We start from the raw sequence: 24,010 nt of genomic DNA, 5'->3' as shown, positions 1-24,010 counted from the left end.
GCAGGTAAACGACAACAGCTATTTACAATAAAAATAGCAGGTGAGAATTGTTTGAGTCACCTGTGCCGATTTAATTATTCCAGTTACCATCGGCTCTTGTTTGTTTTTACAGACAAAAGGTATATTAAAAAAAGTACTAGCTACCTCTGTCGGAAGGCTTAGGAAAAATGACTGGTTAGTTAACCTTTGGTCAGGTATCGCTTTATAAGACATGTCAAATTTGGAGTGTGGGGTTAATCTGTATTCTAATAGGGATTTTGTTCAGGTTAAGGTAAACGGAAACACACAAACAACATAAACAGAAACACTCGCGAGATTTGAGCTCTACAAGCGGGACTTTGCCGGTTGCTATGGAGACGTGTCCAGAGTTAACTAAACTGGTGTTCCTCAACTGCCTATATCATTTGAGCAGGGGTGTACGCCCACGTCAAAAAGTATTTTCACACCGCTGACGTTGTGTCATGTAAAATGTTCAGGAATAATTATCAGGTAAGCTTATTTTAACCGAATCAATTTAGCCCTTTATTTACTAAAATTCTTGCCCTGTGTATAAAAATACAATTTCCTCGGAGCTGATATGAGCTTCAGGCTGATGTAACATCGACTGCAGGCTAGCGAGAACTAGTTGTTTCTTGCAGGGTGGAGCTGTGGTTGAGATCTTCAGTGGACAAGGAAAAGACCCTGCGGCTAAATGGAAACTCTGCGGAGGGCCGTCAGCCATATATAAAGTTAGTTATTTATTTTTTTAGAGCTGTTTGTTTAACTTACTATTAGCTTATTACCAGTAACGTAATCACACTAACCTAGGCTTTATATCCTCTCAAAGACAAACTGGCACCTGCATATGAGGACTGAAACAATTGCATTTCTCTAAACATATATGCTACAGACTTATTCAGATAAAAAGCAAACAAACAAAACTAAATACACAAAATAAATTTTGGATCTCAGAGAGCAGTTACACAACAGGTAGTCTTCTGGTCATAACACACGGAGACTGAGCAATTCCTCTTATGCATTATTTTCTCCCTTAGGAGTATAATAAAGAAGTCAAAGGATGTGTTTACTGTCTGGATGGAAGCAGCCAGACAGTCAAGATGCAAATGCCAGAGAATGGCAAAATGTCTCGTAAGTCTCTACTACTTTCATACAAGTGTGCAACTTGTTGTTTTGTTTAATTCTAAATATTAATAGTAACTCGTTCTTTTCGTTTGTTTGTTTTTTTCTTAGTTGGACTTCTCCAAAGATTTTTGGTGCTTCAAGTCAATGTTTCTCACGGTCATGACTTTTCTGCTGAGCTTGTGTAAGTAGCGCAGAGATTGTTCTTATGGTACAAATGTTATAAATGTTAATTCAATTGACTGACTTCAACATTTTGGTATAAATCTTTAACATTCTGGCTGAAAAATGTATGCGAGCAGAACAAAATAACATTTTATGTACTCACTTAGAGTACTTGCTTATTGTAATGTACAGTGAAAAATGCTTTTCCAGTAATGTACAGTGTGACAAAGAAATAGTGATTGAATAACAATGGGCTCACAGTGAAAACAGCTTGTTTACATCTGGTAGGAAAAAACCCATCGAGCCACTTAGAAAACAAAGTGCCTCATTGACTGTTATGTAACAGCCTAAATAACCATTTATTATTAAGATATTGTTCAACAATTTGTCACAAAGAAGGCTTTTATCTTGTGTGCCACTATAAATTCTGAACAGCCACATTATTACAATGTAGAATGTGAATGTCAAGTGCTCGCTGTTTTTCTCCACAGTTTGCATTTAGTGGCTCTGATTGCATAATGCAATTGTGTGTTCATATATCGTCACTGCAGCATTTAGTCACTGAAAGAAGAATGCCACTCTACATTGTTTCATTATTTCAATCTTTATTCTATTTCAGTCTAATTTGGTAAATTCTATATTTACCCCAAAAAATCTTTGGTAAACTGCAGCTTACAGTATGCAGTAGAAACTGCTGTTTGGATATCAAGAGCATCAGGGAGAGATATTGCCTGAAATGATTTTCTTACACTTACCTGCTTATTTACTCGCACACTATTTTAAGAATTGGTGAAAACATTGTGTGTCGTTGTTCTTCTTCCATTTGAGTATGTCATGACAGCTGATTTCACAGCGTGAGATAAAAGTGAAAACATCTTTAAGAGCTTACTCTAGAGACCAATAAAGCTTTTTGTTTTCACAGGTCATGATTTCTTAGTGGCACTACTGATGCTGGTGATAATTCATGTTCTACTTTGCTGTCTGTTAATCACAGGATAACTGATTCAGAGGGCCTAAAAAGAAGACTCCACTTATCAACAGTGCATAAAGAGGTGTCTGCCACACTTTTGCATGCAAAGATACCTTTTGTTGGACTGAAACGCAATGTTGTGAGTATCTTATTCATCTTTGACATTCCTTTAGTATTAAATTTGCTGTCAGCTGTTTGTTTGTTTGTTTGTTTTTTGTTTGTTTGTTTTTTTCCTTCTCCATGTTTCTTAGTAGGTATTGATCTTTATCTGTGTGTGGTGCTTTTAACTACAAATTAATATTGTATGTGTTGTCTCAGTGGTCAACATTATGCATCGACCTTGTATCACTGAGCGGTGAACTGTTCAAGGGATTTTTGACACTGGATGGCATCACGTTGTTCGCTACCTGCAAAGTCCGGAGAATCTTCACTGTAAGAACGGAGCATGCAGGAATGTCAGATGATGGTAAAGTAGATGGTTGCTGGTTTCAAATTTTGAAGTTTTATCGACTTACCCAATACGCTACTCCAAATGTGTTTAATAAAGATACAGTACCTAAGTACTTGCCACAGAAGCAAGCCAGTGGTCTTTGTTCTTGTGGGTTTGTGTGAAATTATGTTTGTGTGTTTGGAGAGATAGAGAGACAAACAGTTGGCTGTTTTTCTGTGGCTGGCTGAGAACTCAGTGGTAGATTTTGTTCAAGGCTGATATGGCTCAGCAGTGATAACAGCTGCACATTACTGGCTGCCTACTGCACACCTACTCTATCTACCAAAAAGGGTGTCTCGGTCAGTTCGTATTTTTCAGTTGATCAAAGTGTTACTTTTGTGGTGTGATGTTATATATTGTAATAATGTGTTTGAGCTTATTTTATAGCTAATATTAGTGTGAGATTGTTACTTTTTCCAATCTAGACATGTTTCGCAGTGGAGCTGGTCTAATGGACTTAATCCCACGCAGTTGCCAGTTCCCACCAGACGTGAACCAAGTCATTCAGGTGTTCAACAGGGAAAATGTGCGAAAGACAGATTTGAGGACTGGTCTTTCTAACTCTGACTGTGGTACGTAAGATAAGACACAAACAAAAAACATTTTGAGAATTGTAATTTCATCAAAAGTAACCATAAAGCGTGCAAAGTGTAAACTGTCATTAAAATCATATATGAAGTAGCTGTTGCTTTGTTTAACAAAGACGATTTAGACTATTTGGAGTAGGACCCTTTGTTTTTGAGATTGGTAGTCTTTTCAGCAACAGTTTGGAGGAAGGAGTTTTATCTGGAAGGATAACAGTACCCCTTTGCACAAAGCCAGGTTTGTAAAGAAAAAGGCTTTATAAGTTAGGTGTGAAGTAATTTTTCTGCACAAAATCTGAGTTCAATGCCACTGAGCGCTGTTGGGATAAATTGGAGTGCAGACTCAAAGACAGGCCTTATCTTCAGCATCAGTGCCTGACTCCACCAACAATGTTGTGGATGAAATCCCTGCAGCTGGATTTAAAAATCCGTGCAAAGCTCTTGACCCCAGAGGAGATGTGATAGTTACTATAGCATAATAGTGGTGTGTTATAACATTTCAAATTAATGTAATGTTCACAGGGTGAACAGAATTTGTCAGATATTTTTGTCCTTTAGTGTAGGTCTTCTTTAATGGATTACAGCAGGTTCATAGCGTTGATTGTTTTGAGAGTAACATTGAGAGTACACAATATGAGCCACAGTCCACCCATGAACTTACTTATTTATACAGATGAATAGGAAACGGTTCACAAATGGTTGCATGTAGAGAAAGTGTTTGCTACAAAGGCACTGTGATGATAATCACTTTGTTTTCCTGGAATGAAATTCCCATGGTCTTCATTTTTGTGTTCATTTGTGCCTCACCTGTACTCAAGGAGCTGCAATTATCTCCTCATACAAAAAGACATGCACCAGTAATCCACTTCTGTCACCTTTGTGGCCTTTTTTATCAGTGCATATTTATTTGTTCTGACAGCTGTCTAAGTCATGTTGAGTCAACCAGCAGTGCCCATAGAAGAGAGCAGTAACCATGCACAAGAAATATCTTTTCATAATTAGCATCTGCATTATTAGCATAACATTCCTAATCATAATTAAAACGATTGCTATTAAAGTAGGCATCCAATTTTGAATTTGACAGAATTGCTGGGTGAATGCTGATCCTTCAATAGCCAAAGTGTCAGAAACTGTTAAAAGTAAGCTACAGCACTTTGTATCATGCAACAACAAACAAGCCCTGATTATCTCTGTGCTTCAGCAAAGACGTTCTCTTAATCCCAAAGACAAAAATTTCTCAGAAATTAAAGTCTGTTCTAAAAATATTTGTAGCTTATGCAGACATAGATCTTGTTGTAGTTCTTGCGGTTATATCACTCTTTTTCAAGTTTCAGGAGGAATGTACACATTCCAGCAGTAAAGTTCAATTAATTTAACTTGCTGTATCACACAGGGGCAACATCATCTCTTTCTCTTCTTAAATCCACCAAAGCTCTGCCTGTTTTTTATTGTAGTGTGTATGTGTGTGTCTGTGTGTGTGTGCGTGTTTTGTGGAGAGCAAAGTATTTGCTCACTCTTCTGATGAGGCTTTACAAGAAAGTGTGTTTGGCTGTTAACATCAGCAGAGGTGGTCCTGATGAGTCCTGGCACAGATACAGCGGGGTCAAGTTGTCGCCATATCACATCTCCCACTGTAGCCCATTATTTTCACGTGATGAAATGGAACAGATTGTTAGATTAAAGAAAAACATCCGTTATATCAGCTCAGCAGTAGAGTCAAATTTGTATCCAATCATTAATTTTCATTCCTCATAAAATATTTTGCCCATTAGACTCTAATTAAAATGCTAAGCATTAGTAAAGTGCGTAGTATTTTCTTGATTGATTATGTTTGCAATATAGTTTAAGAAATTTAATTAAAAAAAACATATTGCAGTATATAATCTACATAAAAGGGAACGTTCTAAAGATTTTTATTCACAGTTACAAAGGGACTTTAAGGGATCTTTTTAGTTTGAAAGAACACAGCTCTTTCCTCATCTTAATATGCTGGTCTGTGCCCTTCAAACTGAAATGGCCTTATGTATTAGCATAAGAGAAATCCTACAGGAACTAATCAATTTAGATCAATAACTAATGGGAATGCCTTACTTTTGTGCAGTTCCTACCACTGCCAGATCAACCTGTTATCGGAGAACCAGGCCCCAGGGCATTTTACACACAGCCTCAGGCTCCAGAGCCTCTGGACCACCTCTCCTAACTGGAAGAAAAAGCAAGGTAACATAAGATGGAGCTGAAAGAAATGTAGTCTCTGTTTTTCCTTTCCAAATTAGTAATCTAGCCAATCCTGTAAGAACCTACAGCATATCTCTCTGAATGATTTGTATGCCTGCCATAAATTGTATTTACTACAAAACAGAATAAATTTGTCTCTGAACTTGTATGTTTCCTTTGGTTACGTCCCACAGGGATCGAGTAGAATGAACCAAAAGGTTACTACAGAAAGTCAGAGCATTACCAACCAGAGTGAGAATTTATCACATGGAGAACCTTCCCACATTCTCAATGAGGGTAAATTTGACAGAGTACAGAGAGTGATTTATTGAGTCTGAATGCTATCTATGAACAAACCCTGTTCATCTTGCTATTTTATCACTCAAACACTTAGCATTGCTTGTTACAGACTTTATTTATCTATTATCTGTTTGTTTGTTTCTTTTTCTTTCTATTTCTTTGTACACTAGCTCAAGCTGAAGTTATGCTTTTCTGGGCTGCATGTACACCATTGTAACATATGTCTGTGTGGACTGGGAGTGTTGTGTATCTGCAGGAACCCATGCCACATTAAACAAGGTTTAGAAAATGAGGAAGAACCCAGGAAATGGGACTAGATAAATATTTAATTGTAAAATGATATTTAGGGGTTTCAACAGGGATTAAAAAAACACAGTTCTTTAACCCAAAAAGAAAAAAAGAGGCTGAAACCTGAAGAACAAAAATAGTCTTTGGAAAGAAGCCAAAAAAATATATTATTTTCACTTCCTCTGCTCATTTTTTTCTGTGCCGATGCTGAGCAGAATGATGATGGGTTATTAAACAGATACTACAAGCACTACTCCCCACACCCTCATTAGGTCATATTTTTTTAGATGTGTTTTTTTGGCATCACGCCTTAATTGAATAGCTGACAGCAAAGAAGGAAACAGAACATTGGGTGAGAGAGTGGTGTGATATGCAACACACCCGCTGGCTGTAATCAAACCAGGGGCATTGCAGTTTTGCACTGTGACCTTTCAGTTACTGGGCAGATATGTTATTGTTGAATCTGTGCAGGTCTTGAGGACCACTTTATCTAATTTGCCAACAAAGGAAATGAAGAGTTCATTAGAGTTTAGGTTTGTGAAGCAGATTCACCTTATACTTGCTGATGTGAAGTGTTAGATATAGGCACAAAACAACTAATGCCTATTTTATGAACTTAAATTGTGGTCTGCAAAAACATTTTCATCATACTTTGAACTAAACATTGGTATAATGAAACTAACTGAAACAGATTTTACCACAAATCTTCAGTGCAAAACTAGCTGCCATTACCTCAGTACCTGTGAATGGTTTTTGACACTAAATCCTCAAAGAGTAAAAAAGTTTTAATATAATAGTGGGGTTTTAATATACTTGATTTCCAGTGCATCTTTGCCCTTAGAGCATAGATGGTTACTTTGCCTTTTCATTTCTTCCAGATACTAGACATCAGTAAATGCATCAGAATCAACAAACTAACAAAATAAGAGTCCTCTTTCTCAGAACATGCTCTTTCAAGCACCTAATAACAGCTTTTATGGCTGGTAATACAGCATTCTTTGAGCATGACAGAATGAAAAAAATGGGATGATTAAAATTCCCTAATTCAGCTGAACATAATGTAGCTGGAAATATTCTCCTCACTGAATGAATGTAAGAAGCTCAGTTACTGAAATGCCTTCATTAATAAGGATTTTCACGGTGCATAATCAATTCACAGATATGCTTCTGGCAAGCTCTAATAACATTGTTGTTTGACTGTTTTGTGTTATAAAGCTTTTGTAATGTTGAAAGTACATTATGTAGGAGCATCTGGCAGTTTACAGCCACATCCCCCTAAAAAAAGAGCAGTTGACAAGAAGGGATCTAAGAAGCTGAGAGTCATCAGTGCTGGAGGAGAAAAGCAAACATCATCAAGTAAGTTGTATGCACTGTATAAACTCACCAGCCACTTGGACCCCATTTTGCCTTCAGCACTGCCTTAATTCTTTGTGGTGTAGGTTCAACCAGTTACTGGAAACATTCCTCAGAGATTTTAGTCCATGATGACATGTAGCATCACAGATGCTGCAGATTTGTAAATTCCACATCCATGATATAAATCTCCTGTTCTACCACATTCCAAAGGAGCTCTATTAGAGATATGAGCTTTGTGTCACATATGGTCACACTGTGGTTATAAAGGGATGGATGATCATCAGCAATATTTATGTAGGCTGTGATGTTCAAACAATGCTCAGTTGGTAATAGGGGGCCTTAATTCAAGGGATACCGGAGCCATGCTTTTTGGTAGTTTATGCCAAATTCTGATCCTACCATCCAAGTGTAGCAATAGAAAGCAAGACTTATCAGATCAGGCAGGGAATTTTCAGTCTTCTTTTTCCAATTTTGGTGAACCTATACAAGTTTTAGCTGCAATTTCCTGTTCATAGCTGGCAGAAGCAGAACCTGGTGTGGTCTTCTGATGCTGCTGCTGTCTGTCTGTTTTAAAGTCTGACATCTTGTGCGTTCAGAATTGTTCTTCTGCATACCTTGGTTTCGTTTATTTGAGCTTATTTCAGTTACTGTACTTTGCCTTCCTATCAGCTCAAAGCAGCCTGACCATTCTCCTCTGACCTCTGGAATCAACAAGGCATTCCCACCCAGAGAGCTGCCTGCTCGGTGGATATTTGATCTTTTTCAGACAATTCTCTGCAAACTCTAGAGATGGTTGTGTGGGAAAATCCCAGCAGATCAACAGTTTCTAAAATACTCTAGCTCGTCTGGCACCAACAGCCATTCCATGTTCAGAGACACTGAAATCATTTTCTTTCCCCATTTTAATGTTTTATTTGAACATTTCATTTGCATGTCATCCTAACCATTTCTGTTGGCTATTAGTGATTACCTGATTTAATATTTTCATTAATGAGCTGGTGTGCCTAATAAAGTGGCAGTTGAGTGTATATTCTATGTGTGTTGTGGTGGGCTAAAGGTGTACTATTCTTTTATATTATTAGGTGTTTCAGTTATGGTTAACATCTCCTTGGGATGCTGTACCTCAGCACCATAGAGGGAATAGTGAAAGCTGGGAAAGCTGCAGTCCTTCATCCAGCAGGCAGGAGAGCAAGCACCAGCCTCTGACCCTAGCAGAAAAGTCAGAACATGTAGCCGATGAGGCTTAAAGCAGCCGTAAATAGACACCTGGAAGATGTGTGATATCAGTAAAAGTTAAGCACGACAGCAAGAGATGGGAACACGAGACAAACTAGAGCAATGTACATGCTGGGTGATTTTGATGACTGCTTTGCATGTTATGATTTTAATAAGCACTTTGTTTATGCTTGAGAAAAACAATATGTGTTCCCACTCTTACTTTTTAAACTGGATTGTTGAAGTGTTGCATGAATTTTAAAAGATCTCATTCTACATTGGACACAAGCTTTTCCCCCCTTTTTAATTTTGCATAACCTGTGTCAAGGCCACTTGTGGGATCCCTCCCCCACAAACTCTCCCCGCACTGCTACCCCACACACACACGGACACACCTATACCCACATTGTCCTTGTGAAGTGAGTGCATGTGTTCCGAAAGCTCAATTATGGATGTTTCTCCAGCAGTAAGCTCCTTTGCTGCAGCCCTGCCCACAGACGGAAAGCAGTTAGTTCATTAATGGTAATGTGGCGCATTAAATAAAAGTCAGAGGGACATCTCCTGGGCACAGGGTTTGCCACACAGTGGGCAATTAGAGAAAGTGATTATACTGTCGAGAGATTCAAATGTGCTCACTCATTCAAATTTAGGTGCCCCTTTCTGTGATCTCAGGCTTATCTCGCAGTATAAGGATTCATTGTTTCTCGCATACCAACAGAAGTGGATGCAGCATTCATTAAAGGCTAAAACAAGCTTTTATTCTCTTTGCTATGTATATACATATATGTATATAAAGTTGGCATAGGTGACATTTCATCAGTGACAAATTAGCAGTAAAATGGTTTTCTTACTACTGATGTTTTTCTTCTTTCTTTGTCTATAACGTTTCACTGTACCTAATTAACCTAGCAGGGTTGTTAATAAGCAATACAAACATGTCGGTGCAGGATAACTTCATTAATGCTTATTTTGCCAGGTCGTTGAATGATTTGCAACCCTATTATATCGTTATTATGAATTTCGTGTGCACATATTCAAATCAAATTAGAATGACAGTAACCGTATGATTAAAAAGTAATAAAACAGTGATTTATTGCTCATTGTAATTTGACTCCATGTCTAATTGTTTACATGCGTTGTGAAAGACATACTTGGGAATTTGTACATTTAAAACTCTTAATAACATTTCCTTGCAACTATTCTTTTGTTACTTGATCTTATTTTATCATCTTTCATTTAGATGAGTGTCACACTCCTGCAAAGGAAAGTTCAGCACTCATGGTCACAGAGTCTCAACTGTGCTCTGTGCAGCAAGGTTTGCCTTCTGACCTGAAGGTCTGGAACAGCTGGGAGAGTAATGAAGGGTCTGAGCCTCAGCTCACTCTGCAAAAGGAGGTGTTCACTTTCTCATCCCAGCCTCACTCACCCAAACGAGGACAAGGCCAGGGTGACCAGGAGAAGATGGAGATGGGAGATAATCAGGTTCAGAGCAAGATTGGGAGGCGGTATGATGTCCAGCCCGAGGATGACTTTATTGGCAGTGAAAGTGATGAGGTATGTTAAGGGAGAGACACAAGCACACTGTTCTTTGAGTTCACACACACACACAAAGTGCCCCTGTCTTGCGGGGACACTTAATGATTATCTGTCAAGCAAAAACTGCTTTATATTACATGCACTACTAGTTTGACATGGAGTAGAAATGAAAAACTATGTCTAATTCACTAAGAAATCCTTCAAAATGCCCAAAGTTTGATTTATCTCTGTTTAATCAGAGTAAGTTTGAAGTACTAGCTTTAATTTCACTTTAAATTTTTTGGTGAGTAGTATTTCATATTGCACATTTCATATTATGCATCAAATTTTCACTTGAAAGGTCAGTGTGGTTATTTATCATCAGATAATTTATTAATGGCTCTGAGACTTGTAACAAAAAGCGATGATTTTCTTTATGCTTAGCAAGGAGATTAAACTATGATCACAAAGAATGATCTTCAAAGACATGCTAATTACTTTTACTCATTTAAAACTTTATAATAAATCTTATAATTCAAAATTAATATCCTTGTTGTGATTCTACAGGAGACAACTCAAATGCAGAACACTGCGCCAGGATTAATACAAAAGCTGAGGCTTTATTGACTGGCAATAAAACATGTCATGTACTTGGTAAAACAAAATAGGAATCCAGAAAGGGGCATAAGAAAAATAGAGACAAAAAATGAAGGAGGGACAGGCCAAAGTATACACAGAGATCCAATAAGAAAACAAAAAACAGGTGGAATCGGTGTTGGGAAGACAAAGACAGAATGTAAAGTTACAGGAAACAAAGAGGAAAATCAATTACCAAAAAAATATGAAGCAAACCCCAGAAATGAACAGGAAACTAACACACATACAAATTCGAGGAGATATGTTGAATCAATTACATTATGTAAAGTTAAATTCAAGGTTTTATTCACGCTAGGCTGTACCAGTTCCTTTAACAAATATGATCACTGCTACTGTGTGAGGAGCGCATGTTGTCTGTCCAAGATGTGGGCATATGTTTTCTGCCCAAGCATGAAACTCAAACACCCATTGCCTCTGAGAAAGTCAATGCATTAAGTAATTTATAAATCTGTAAGGCATGTGAGAGAATAGTGTGTCGCCGCTCAAAAAAACAAAACAAAACCCTGTCCAAATTAAGACACAAAATGCATAAAATTGTGAACCTCATTGTGCTCACAAGAGTGCTTTTCAAAAGCGTGTGTGCATGAAATGGGGAGAAAGCTTATTGAGATGCTGAGACAAATTGATGCGTGCTCAGGCCTGGATCATAAAGCACAGTGTGAGTGCAGTCCAGCAGACAAGGGGGAAGGGAGTACAGTCGTGCATGGGCACAGTACAAGACAACCATGTTTAGTGTGAACAGCACATCTTAAGAAACACAAGGCCAGTGATCTTACAATATCAAACTCAACACTCTTTTTGTTTTATGGCAGTTTTAAATTAATGCATTATATCTACAAGGTTAGCAACTACATTGAATAAAAAAATATTAATAGTGCATGTTATGATTTTGTATTTTGTATTGTAAGAGCTTCTCCTAAGGCTCACATTTATCACTGACATTGTGTACAGATCTAGATGTACATGTTGAAACTGAAGAGCCAGGGTTATTGTATTGGGAAAACAGTAAAACAGATTGGTTTCAAAAAATGAATCTTTTATAGTGACCTTTGTAAATTGCATGTATAACCTTTCTTCCATAAAGCTCTTTCCAGGTTGAACATTTCTTTAGAATTTGCATGAAATATTGGTTTGGAGAATGGTTTTATAACTACTTTCACCTCTGTCAAAAGAGCACAGCCATTTCAACTTCCTTGGCTGCCAATTTATAGTGTTTGTTAAATAATCTAATAAAGGGCCTATCAGAACACATATAAAGAATAAAAGAATACTGTAGGGATTTATTGCCTCAGCATTGGGCATTGTATAGTTAGTGCAGCATGCTTTTTCTGTTGTTGTTTCTTTTCTTTTTCTTTTTTTAAAGACCTCAGTACCCTGCTGTCCAAACCAGAACAATGTGTGTGAACACTAGACTGATTGAAAAAGTACCTATAAGGTGAATTGTAAAACTTTTCTTGTTTACTACTTTTTTTCTTTATCTTTGCTCTTTTTCCAAAAGGCATTGCTTTGTCTCAATATTATTTCTATCTCTGCCACCGTGCTTTGGGGAAACTGAGTTTTCAGTAATTGTGTTTAACCGTTAAGGTTGACATCTACATACAAAGAAAAAAGGAAATTATAACAATTCACATATAGTAATGTCACTTCTTAATACAGAGTTTGTAATCTGTTTGCATTAAAATGCTATTTTGGGGGATTTATAATAGCGCTATAATAAAAGGTTAGCAATGTAAAGGCATGAAGACATTTATTTTTGTGGCTGGCCTCATTGCACATGCATTTTCAGGAGTTTCTTTTTCAGAGTAGAAACATTTGGGAAGGGAGAATTGAGAAGTCAGTCTTACAGCTGTAATTTACTGAGGTTTGCGGTAGGCAGTTTACTGCTGTGTGTGCCATTGTTTCATACTGAAAGAAAATCATCTTTTAACTCATTTGCGCTTGACATAGCTGCCAACACTCTTATTTGAACAATCCCTTTAACGCCACAGTGGCACAGCTGCCTGCCAGAGTTTTCGGTCTGTCCTATAGGTCGTCACTCAAGTCCTCACCTCGATAGCTTACCTTTTTCTGAGCTGTTCTTTTCTTCTTTTCTGTTACATATTGTGTTTGTTACGTAACACTGAAAGTATCTGTCAAAACAGCTGTTATTGGACCTCAGGCTGTTGTTAAACTTGTTAGAATAATGCCATTTACTGTAACTCTGGATTTTGTAGAGGCATTCGACTCACAGATTGAGACTGAGTGTTGTCCACACCTGGGTGTGTATCTGATTTTTTTTTTCCTTTGAGTTCAGTAAAATACCTGCAATATCACGCAGCATTCAGAAAAAAGGGGTGTGTATTTTTGCACATGTGGCACAGCAGTAGCTTTATTGGATCGCTCTGGATCTAATGGTAAATAATGTTCGGCGTTCTTCTACACCACTACACAGCTGTTACACACAGATTACATGGTTTTGCCCTCCATCACATGTTTCAGGATTCATCCAGAGCGTCTGCCCTGATCCACCAAGTCCCCACTCAGTGTCTGACTAAAGATTTCACCATTGCCTTAGAGCAAATCGATTTTCCCTCTGTGGCCTCTCCCTAGTCTGAATTACCATGGGAAAAACACATATATAAAACCTAGACTTATACAATATTGTTTCCATCACAACAGAGGCAACAAGCTATGCCTCTGTTGTTAGTTGTTCTTTATTTGCGACCGGTCAATTTGGGCTGCTCTTGTTAAATGGTGTTGGTGATTACTGAAATAAACTGACTACGTTTGTGTTTAGAAATTGGAGAATTGTTAGTGGATCACCCTTAGAACTTTCTGCTTCCATCTGTTTTTTCTAGTCCAATTACAGCATCATACTAATTTGCCCTTCTTTGTACCTCTTAACGGTAATCAGCTGCTTTCACTCAGCTGAAAGCCGTTTAAAACCAGTAACAGAAAGAACTTTTATGTTTTCATTCTCCCCACCTATGACTTTTTGTTTTCTGGTCAGTAACTATTATTCCTCATAATGAAAAAGCTGCTATAAATGCAAAAGAAACCAGAACTTCATTTCTGTCAACAACAAGAGAGACCCATACCTGTTTAAAGGGTGACTGTTATAGAACATCTCACTGTTTTCATAATGCTGTTAATACAGCTTTTATACAGTAACAATAACAATGCTTATGTGACATGACTAATTAATGACAGAATCAATTTCATAAAGACCAATGGAGCGTGGTGCGAGCTTGCGTGTCAAGGACATCAAGGGTCCTTGCTGCTACTACTGCACATTCACCCAGTGTATATACTATCTATATCTATCTATATCTATCTATCTCTATATCTATATATCTATCTCTATATCTATATATCTATCTCTATATCTATATATCTATCTCTATATCTATATATCTATCTCTATCTATATCTATCTATATCTATCTATATCTATATCTATATCTATCTATATCTATATCTATATCTATCTATATCTATATCTATCTATCTATATATATATATATATATATATATATATATATATATATATATATATATATATAAACACCCAGCACGCCCCTGCGGGCGGTTTATCCTTCAAGCTCGGGTCCTCTACCAGAGGCCTGGGAGCTTGAGGGTCCTGCGCAGTATCTTAGCTGTTCCCAGGACTGCGCTCTTCTGGACAGAGATCTCCGATGTTTTTCCCGGGATCTGCTGGAGCCACTCGCCTAGCTTGGGAGTCACCGCACCTAGTGCTCCGATTACCACGGGGACCACCGTTACCTTCACCCTCCACATCCTCTCGAGCTCTTCTCTGAGCCCTTGGTATTTCTCCAGCTTCTCGTGTTCCTTCTTCCTGATATTGCTGTCATTGGGAACCGCTACATCGATCACTACGGCCGTCTTCTTCTGTTTGTCTACCACCACTATGTCCGGTTGGTTAGCCACCACCATTTTGTCCGTCTGTATCTGGAAGTCCCACCGGATCTTAGCTCGGTCATTCTCCACCACCCTTGGGGGCATCTCCCATTTTGACCTCGGGACTTCTAGGTTATACTCGGCACAGATGTTCCTGTACACTATGCCGGCCACTTGGTTATGGCGTTCCATGTATGCCTTGCCTGCTAGCATCTTGCACCCTGCTGTTATGTGCTGGATAGTCTCTGGGGCATCTTTACACAGCCTGCACCTGGGGTCTTGCCTGGTGTGATAGACCCCAGCCTCTATGGATCTTGTACTCAGAGCTTGTTCTTGTGCTGCCATGATTAGTGCCTCTGTGCTGTCTTTCAGTCCAGCTTTGTCCAGCCACTGGTAGGATTTCTGGATATCAGCCACCTCCTCTATCTGCCGGTGCAGGGGCCTGTCCTTCCATGATGGTTCCTCGTCTCCCTCCTCTTTCTTGGGTTTCTGCTGCCTGAGGTATTCACTGAGCACTCGGTCAGTTGGGGCCATCTTCCCAATGTATTCTTGGATGTTCCTTGTCTCATCCTGGACTGTGGTGCTGACACTCACCAGTCCCCGGCCCCCTTCCTTCCGCTTAGCGTACAGCCTCAGGGTGCTGGACTTGGGGTGAAACCCTCCATGCATGGTCAGGAGCTTTCTTGTCTTTATGTCAGTGGCTTCTATCTCCTCCTTTGGCCAGCTTATTACCCCAGCAGGGTACCTGATCACGGGCAGGGCGTATGTGTTGATGGCCCGGATCTTGTTCTTACCATTCAGCTGACTCCTCAGGACTTGCCTGACCCTCTGCAGGTACTTGGTGGTTGCAGCCTTTCTAGCGGCCTCTTCATGGTTCCCATTTGCCTGCGGGATCCCCAGGTACTTGTAACTGTCCTCTATGTCTGCAATGTTGCCTTCTGGTAGTTCAATCCCCTCAGTTCTGACTACCTTCCCTCTCTTTGTTACCATCCGACTACACTTCTCCAGTCCGAACGACATTCCAATGTCATTGCTGTATAGCCTGGTAGTGTGGATCAGTGAATCGATGTCTCGTTCACTCTTGGCATACAGCTTGATGTCATCCATGTACAGGAGGTGGCTGACAACTGCTCCGTTCCGTAGTCGGTATCCGTAGCCAGTCTTGTTAATGATCTCACTGAGGGGGTTCAGGCCTATGCAGAACAGCAGTGGGGACAGAGCATCTCCTTGGTAGATCCCGCACTTGATGGTAACTTGTGCTATGGGCTTGGAGTTGGCCTCTAGTGTTGTACGCCACATCCCCATTGAGTTCCTGATGAAGGCTCTTAGGGTCCCATTGATCTTGTACAATTCTAGGCATTCCAGTATCCAGCTGTGGGGCATTGAGTCATAGGCCTTCTTGTAATCAATCCAGGCAGTGCACAGGTTGGTCAGTCTGGTCTTGCAGTCTCGGCTGATTGTTCTGTCTACCAGTAGCTGGTGTTTTGCACCTCTGGTATTCTTGCCAATTCCTTTCTGTGTCCCGCTCATGTATTGACCCATGTGCCTGTTCATCTTAGCCGATATGATGCCTGACAGGAGCTTCCATGTAGTACTGAGGCAGGTTATTGGTCGGTAGTTGGAGGGGACCGGTCCCTTCTTGGGGTCCTTGGGGATCAGGACCGTCCGGCCTTCAGTTAGCCATTCCGGGTGTCTTTCGTTAACTAGCAGCTGGTTCATTTGTGCTGCCAGACGCTCGTGGAGTGCAGTCAGCTTCTTCAGCCAGTAGGCGTGAACCATGTCGGGCCCTGGTGCTGTCCAACTCTTCATACTGGAGACCCTTTCTTGGATATCTGCCACTGTGATGGTTACTGGACCCTGTTCAGGGAGGTTGCTGTGGTCTGCCCTCAGATCCTCTAGCCACTGAGCATTGCCGTTATGGGTTGCATCCTTCTCCCATATGCTCTTCCAGTATTGCTCCGTCTCCAGCCTTGGTGGTGCTGTTCTCTTATTGTTCCCTTGCCACTGAGAGTACACCTTTGCTGGTTCTGTGGAGAACAGCTGGTTTATTCTCCTGCCTTCTATCTCTCTGGTGTACCTCCTCAAGCGGCTGGCCAAGGCTGTGAGTCTTTGCTTGGCAGTTTCCAAGGCCTCAGGTATGGACAACTTGCTGTATTTCTTAGGCACCTTATTTGTCGCACCTTTCTGCAACTCCGTTAGTTGGCTAACCTCCCTCCGTGCTACTTTGATCTTGCCCTCTAGCCTCCTTCTCCATGGAGGGTACTGCCCCTTGTGGCTGTTCAACTTGTAGCCAAGCATCTCACTGATCACTGCTGCCGTATTGTAGATCAGCTTGTTAGTGTCGGTAATCGTGGTTGTAGGTATTGCCCGTAGTGCTGCATTAACATCATCTAGCAGACCTTCTGAGGGTACTTCACGTAATCTTGGTAACCGGCTACGGGGGATCCAGGTTTCAAGCTTGGCCATGATCCTATTTTTCAGGTCAGTTCCTCTCGCACTCAACGATCCTTCTCCTATCGCACTTGGGGCTATGTACCCAATCTCGGGTGGGGGTGATGATATCTCCCCCCTGACCTGGCGTCCTGACTCCTCCTTGCCGTAGCATTTGTGTTGTACCTCGTCAATCTCTAGCTGTGAGAGCAGTCCCTTCTTTCGAATGTTGGAACACTGAGCTACTAGTTGTTTCGCCGTCATTGTGGATGTTGGGTATCGAAGAATCCATAGGTCCCTCATCCTATTCATGTAGCCCCTTCCGCCGGGGTTACTTGCGTAGTAGCATTCCAACAACGCCCTGTTTTCGTCCCTTGCCCACCGCATATCTATATATATATATATATATATATATATATATATATATATATATATATATATATATATATATATATATATATATATATATATATATATATATATATATATATATCTATATATATATATCTATATATATATATATATATATCTATATATATATATATATCTATATATATATATCTATATATATATATATATCTATATATATCTATATATATATCTATATATCTATATATCTATATATATATATATATTTTTTTTTTTTTGTCATGAGCTCGGTCATCTCGTTGCTTCTTGTCCCGTGCTGAGGGCGACATTTCGGGGGGGGGGCCGTGCAGTGTTGCTCCGCGGTAACCCGCCCTAGCTTAATGCCGGTTGGCGTCGTTCCGCGGGGGACAGATGAGGTGTTTCGACCGTTTGTTTCGACGGGGTTTTTATCGTTGTCTGGTGATGCGGGGGACCGGGTTCCGATCACCATCTTGAGGGATACAGGGGCGAAGCATTCGGTGGCGCGGCATGGAGTCGTGCCTTTCTCTCAGCAGTCGTACTGTGGTTCTGATTTGCTGGTGTGGGGTATCAAGGTGAGTCTGTTACGCATGCCTCTCCATACGGTTACTTTGACCTCGTCCTTCGTATCGGGCGCTGTGCGGGTGGGGGTTCGAGATCAGCTGCCAATTGAAGGCATTGATCTTGTTTTGGGAAATGACTTGGCCGGGGGAAAAGTGTTTCCGGCTATGCCGGAAGTTATTGAGTGTCCTACTTCGGATCGGTTATGCCAATTCCCGTCGGAGCTGGGTGACCCCACAGTTTATCCGGCATGTGTGGTTACTCGTGCTCAAGCTCGTCGCTTGGGTGGTGAGGTGGACATATCCGAAATGTTTCCGGACGGCTCTGAGCCGCATGATAGTTCTGTTCCGGGGGTAGATGGTGGGACGGCGAAGGTTTTTAGTATGGTGTCGGAGAAGGAGGCAGCAGGTATCCGCAGGTTTGTGTGTGGTCAACTCCGTGACGAGGCAGACCTGAGCACGCTGACCTTGGGAATTTTAAAAAAGAGATATCAGACACACAACAAATGTGACTCATTAAGGCCAGAAGTAAAAACTTTCATGAAACAGGTGGTGCAAGAGGAACTGATGAAAATGCAGGATAATGATGAAAGTGAAAGTGACTCAGAGACTAAGAAGCTCCAGAGCAAAAGGAAAAGAGAAAATGGAAATGACGAGGTCCTGAGTGAGAGTGAAGATGAATCCTGGGCAAAGAAATCACAAAATAATCATTCAAGCTCATCATCAGAATCTGAGGTTCAAGAGGACAACAAAACAGAAAGTAAAGAAAGCAGCAATGATGAAGAAAATGCCAAATCTCAAGCTGATGGTGAAGAGCCAGAGGTGAAAAAATCACAACAAAAGAGAAATGAAAATCGTCAAATTGACAGTGACGAGTCTTCTGATGAGGAACTCAGTGAGGAAAGCAACTGCAGTGACAGTCCAAAGAAAATGGTGAGAATGAACGTCGAGACAGTAACCAGCAGTAAAGATGAAGGAAGGAGAACACCACTGAGTGATGCAGGAAACGAATCAGATGGAGACTGCAAGTCAGAAACGAGTGACAAAATTAGGAGCGACGAGTCTTCTGACAGTGAAAAAGAAGATACAAAAGTGGAAGAGAAAACCAGTGACCCAGACTCAGTTTCATCACTACCTTCTTTGGAAGATGAAAAAGAAAATAAGACTGATAAAACAAATGATAAAAAGATGAAGAAGAGTGTGAAGAAAGATGAGAGCACCAGAAAACCAAAGTCTGATGACAAATCGGTGGCGAGGCTTGAACGTTATATTGCCCTCTGCGGCGTGAGGAGAAATTACAAGAAGCTGCTGGAGGACTGCCGCTCCCAGGTGGCTGTTCTGAAGAAGGAGCTTGAAGAGCTTGGTGTACATGGTCAGCCAACTATTCAGAAATGGAAAAAGGTCAGAATGAAGAGAGAGCAAGCTCAAGAACTGGCTGCTCTTGATGTCAACAACATCATTACCACACAAGGTCGACCTACACGCAGGGGTGCCTCAGCAAGTCAGAAACAACAGGACTGTCCGTCCTCTGAATATCAGCGCACTCTAAACTCGGAATCAGACGGTGATCAGGAAAACAATACCCACAGAGGTCGCAGGAAAATGTCCGAATGGGCCAACCTGCAGGGGATCATCAGTGATGACACAGACAGTGACTGATGAGTCTGTTTTCCCCCTAGGAAGTGTTTGATTTGTTTGTTTGTTTTAATGTTTTTGATACTAGGTCTAGCATCTCTCTAATGAGATGCTTGATTTTAGGTGGGGGGGTGTTATGACCCAGGGTCATTATTTGCGGTACGGTGTTGTTATTGTTTGTATTTGTATTCAGTGTTGCTTGTTTCCAGGTGGAGGCCACCCATTGGTGGAGGAAGGAAAGAGGCCAGCTACAAAAGGGGTTGGACTGGGTCGGCGAGGAGACTTCCTGGTTTCCCGTGAGCTGTGTGTCTGGGGACCGTCGTGGTGTGTGACTGCACGGGGCTGCAATATTAATGCTGAAAAAGGGGTTGTACCTGGGCTTGGTAGCTGTAGGGGTGGGAAGCCGTTTTCTTTTATTCCCCTCTTTTCTCCTGTTTCGGGTAGGGAGACAGGTTAGAGAATTGTATTTTGTTTTGGGATCGTATATATATATATATATACATACATATATACATACATATATACATACATACATATATACATATATATATATACACATATACATATATACAATTTTTGCACATGTCGAGGAGCGTGTCAGGCTACATTTCACTGTGTGTTATACTTGTATAACTATGCATGTGACAAATAAAGAACCTTGAACCTTGAAGGGAATGTCTTTAGCCGAGAGCCACACCTTCTGTCCAAGGTCATTGGGAGGGAGTGGAAGGCTGACAGCGATGGGCATAATGCTGGTTTCTCTCGACCGTCTTGAGGAGGTCCTCCCTGGTCCGGGTCCACACCTGCCTCCTCCTCTGTAGTTGTTGCTGTACTGTTGGCATGGTGAGGTCAGCTTCTATGGAGGGGAAAGAGTGGAGCCTGGTACCCTAGAAATGCTTCGAAGGGCGAAAAACTAGTAGCAGAGGATGTAAGAGAGTTATCTGCGTATCCCAGCAATGTCAGTTGTGAGGACCAGGAGGAAGGGTTTTGGAAGGTTACACAGCGGAGAGCCGTCTCCAGTTCTTTATTTAGCCTCTCCAACTGGCCAGTGATTTGAAGATGAAAACCTGAGCTTACACATACCTTGGCTGAGAGTGCAAAACAAAAGGTCTTCCATACTTGGGAAATTAACTGGGAGCCCTGGTCAGAAACAATTTTTGTAGAGATCCCATGAAGCCTGAAAACATGATGGGTCAGTAATTTTGCAGTTTCAGTGGCAGTGGTTAATTTCTCGAGACTGGTGAAGTGAACAGCCTTGGAAAACCTATCCACCCATAAAAAGGTGTAGTGCTATGTAGGACCAAGCGCGATGAGGTGTAGGTAAACATTGCAGCAGACCCAAAGGGCATTGAGTGTTACTCTTACTACAAACACAGCTAGAACATGCTGCCACATAATCATTTACATCCCTTTCCAATGATTCACACCACAAGTAACGCTTGAGGAACAATATAGTTCTACTCACCCCAGGGTGACAGTTGAACCAGGCAGTGTGAACCAGTGGATGACTGTAGAACAGGCGGCCCGGTGCCAGTGTCTGGTTCATCCTGCAGGGCTTTTTGAATTTTCTCCTCATAGTCTGATGTTAGTGAGCCCACTGTGCATGAAGAGGGGAGAATGTTTGGGGGTTTGTTGAGTTAGTGGCAGCAGAAAATGGGACAGGAGGACAGGGCGTCTGGCTTTTTTCTATGGAACTATTTTCTATGGAACATCAAGTACCATAGAAAATAGTGAAGTTAGAGCAACTTAGAAATAAAGACCAGTGAGCCTGGCGAGCATTGAGTCGTTTAGTACTCCTTAGGTATGTCAGGTTCTTGTGATCTGTCCAGATGACAAAAGGCTGTTCGGCCCCCTCTAACCAATGCCATCGTAGTTCTGTTCAGTTGGAATTAGCTGGTGTGAGAAGAAGGCACAGGGCTGCAGCTTGCCTTGTGGACTGGAGCATTGAGAGAGTACTGCCCACAACCCTCGAGTCAGATGCATCTACCTCCACAGTAAACTGCAGCTTGGTGTCAGGATGGACAAGAACAGGTGGTGATGTGAACAGCTTCTTTAGTTAGACAAAGACAGCTTCAGCTTCTGAGGACTAGAGAAAGTATATTTTAGTGGAGGTAAGGCGTGTTAGGGGTGCAACTACCTGGTTGTTGTTGTGAATGAACCTCCAGTAAAAATTTGCAAAACCGAGGAACCGTTGGAGGTGATTACAAGAGGTGGGGGTTGGCCGGTCCGGTCCACCACTGCCTAAATTTTCACTGGGTCGGTCTTCACAGGATCATCTCACACTTTTGTTTAATCAGTTTTCCGTTTGATGTTTATTCAGCTGTAATCTCAGCCAAACCGATTTACTCACGAACAAATAAAACACTGAAAAAAGCCAAACAATAACATTTTTAAGTTATCTAAGTGACTTATATATCATGTTTAACACGAGTAGCCCGTGGGGGGGTTGAAAACGATATGCCGGGAGTTCGCTCTAGTGAGCCTTGAACCTGTGACATATGATTTGGCTAATAGCATGTTTCCTGTATCTTCGATTTTCCACAGATATAAACCAATAAAAGTTAAACAAAATTATAAAATAAAAAATTGGAACATAATGTTTGGGTTTCAAAGGAACTGAAAATAAATGTCTTGCGAACACCTATCTGGTGAAAAAAACTGGAATCTTTATATTAACACATAACTGTGCTACAGTATTGTTTGGTCTGTGATTTTAGGTAGCTATTAGGTGGTTGCTAGGCAACATGACAGACTGATAATATGAATAATTAGTCATTAAATTATTGTTATTGTTGTGAAAATTAAGATAATATAATCCTTTTTATAAGGCGTTAAAGGTCCATAGATGCTACAGATGGGTCATTTTAGGCTGTAGGTGGGTGGTTGCTAGGCAACATCATGACATCAATATAGGATCAAACAATATATGATATATAGATAAGAACTTTCAGGTGTCTAAGATGTACCTGTGTGCCAAGCTTGTTTGCCCAACTCCTAATTGTGTAGGAGGGGTTTGCAGACAGACACTGGATTTGTGTAGTAAGCTTTTGTTATCTATATTTGTAGATTCTGATACCAGCATTCGTTTTTAAAACACAACTCAGTTGCTATCATGAAATAAATTTACAGCAAGATATTAAACTAAATAAGTCATGTATATGTTTTTCTAAAGTGTTGTTTTGTTTTGGACAGGTATTGCAGATTGTGTGTTTGTGTAAATAATAATTTTGCTCTAAAGACATTTAAAAGAACATTATTTTTCCTTATACTTAGGAAAAAAAATGAAAATTTAGACAGAGATTTCAGTTTTGTACATATATTGATGTAATGGAATAATAAGATTTGCATATAAAACCTGGTTTTGATTTATTTGTGTCAGGTTGTTCATTTCTCAACTTGGAGCAATATCATCTTTCAAGGTGTTGCGTCAGCTTCATACAATTCTTTTGAGCAAGCATTTGCTCTTAAACATAGAGAAATATTAAAAGCAAAATAAAGAAATGAACTTTGATTGTATAAACTACTTTGAAATACATTAAAACCTCGTTTATCTTTTTTTTTTTCCAATATTTTCAGGGAAGTGCAGTTTTTTTAAATGCAGTACCTAAGCCAATGGACCGTGAATTAGTTCATTAAAATGCATTCAGGCTCATAAAAGCACCCGTATCAGGATTTCAGTAATACATATTGTTTATTGTTTATTCACCTGAATGTAAAAAATTGATAAAGTGTTGAAAAATGAGGGAAAACAAATAACATATAGAGCCGGTAAGCTACAAACCTCAAGGGGCTTGTGATAACCTTTCACCCCACAACAAAGCTCAGAGATGAAAGAAAACACCAAAAAAACAGACAGCATAAGGAAAAAATATTGATCTCCAAGGCCCAAGGAAAGCTTCGAGCTCTTAAATTCATGAGAAACAAAGACTACATTATGAACAAAGAAATGTTTTTGTGATAACAATCTGGTTGTGAGTATGCCACAACTGTGATTCTTTCTATTGTATGAAGAACTGGCAATGGCTGACGTGAAAAGTGAGAGGATAGTAAACAGCATCTTGTTTTAAATACTTAATCTTTCAATTCCATTAGGAGCAGCATTTATTAAAATGAGTGCGATACATCTATTTTTCAGGGTGAGGTATTTAATGCAAGTGATTTGTAATTTTAGTTTTTTTTACTATTGTCATATTTTTTTTTATAACTGTTGCGATGAGTTCTAAGTTTG

General features: G+C 40.3%; 2 protein-coding genes across 3 annotated transcripts in view; both read left to right on the top strand.

Annotated features, from left to right (window-relative positions):
- The first annotated feature begins 468 nt into the window (after positions 1–468).
- The window catches only part of cfap20dc (CFAP20 domain containing), a 38,943-nt gene continuing 15,401 nt past the window's right edge, over positions 469–24,010 (top strand). For both annotated transcript variants that reach the window (XM_085354398.1, XM_085354397.1), the window contains exons 1-11: positions 469–489; positions 639–728; positions 1,035–1,128; positions 1,231–1,303; positions 2,279–2,393; positions 2,573–2,720; positions 3,170–3,316; positions 5,430–5,545; positions 5,737–5,839; positions 7,346–7,486; positions 9,942–10,255. In XM_085354398.1, coding sequence (XP_085210524.1) covers positions 469–489; positions 639–728; positions 1,035–1,128; positions 1,231–1,303; positions 2,279–2,393; positions 2,573–2,720; positions 3,170–3,316; positions 5,430–5,545; positions 5,737–5,839; positions 7,346–7,486; positions 9,942–10,255 — 1,362 coding nt within the window. The remainder of the gene's footprint in view (positions 490–638; positions 729–1,034; positions 1,129–1,230; positions 1,304–2,278; positions 2,394–2,572; positions 2,721–3,169; positions 3,317–5,429; positions 5,546–5,736; positions 5,840–7,345; positions 7,487–9,941; positions 10,256–24,010) is intronic.
- On the top strand, positions 17,950–19,806 carry LOC146632458 (uncharacterized). The gene has a single exon (XM_085354400.1). It carries the CDS (start codon positions 17,950–17,952, stop codon positions 19,804–19,806), a length of 1,857 nt encoding a protein of 618 aa, XP_085210526.1.

The sequence above is a fragment of the Diplotaxodon limnothrissa genome, linkage group LG5 (assembly GCF_057381915.1).
Source record: "Diplotaxodon limnothrissa isolate DT_005_m linkage group LG5, D_limnothrissa_male_GT1.1, whole genome shotgun sequence".
In the NCBI taxonomy this organism is placed as follows: Eukaryota; Metazoa; Chordata; class Actinopteri; order Cichliformes; family Cichlidae; genus Diplotaxodon; species Diplotaxodon limnothrissa.
The sequence above is the reverse complement of the archived record's forward strand: the minus strand, read 5'-3'. Positions and strand labels throughout refer to the sequence as shown.

What these genes read in the sequence shown, in the direction of transcription:
- LOC146632458 (XM_085354400.1), top strand. Translation starts at nt 17,950, where the DNA reads ATGCCGGTTGGCGTCGTTCCGCGGGGGACAGATGAGGTGTTTCGACCG.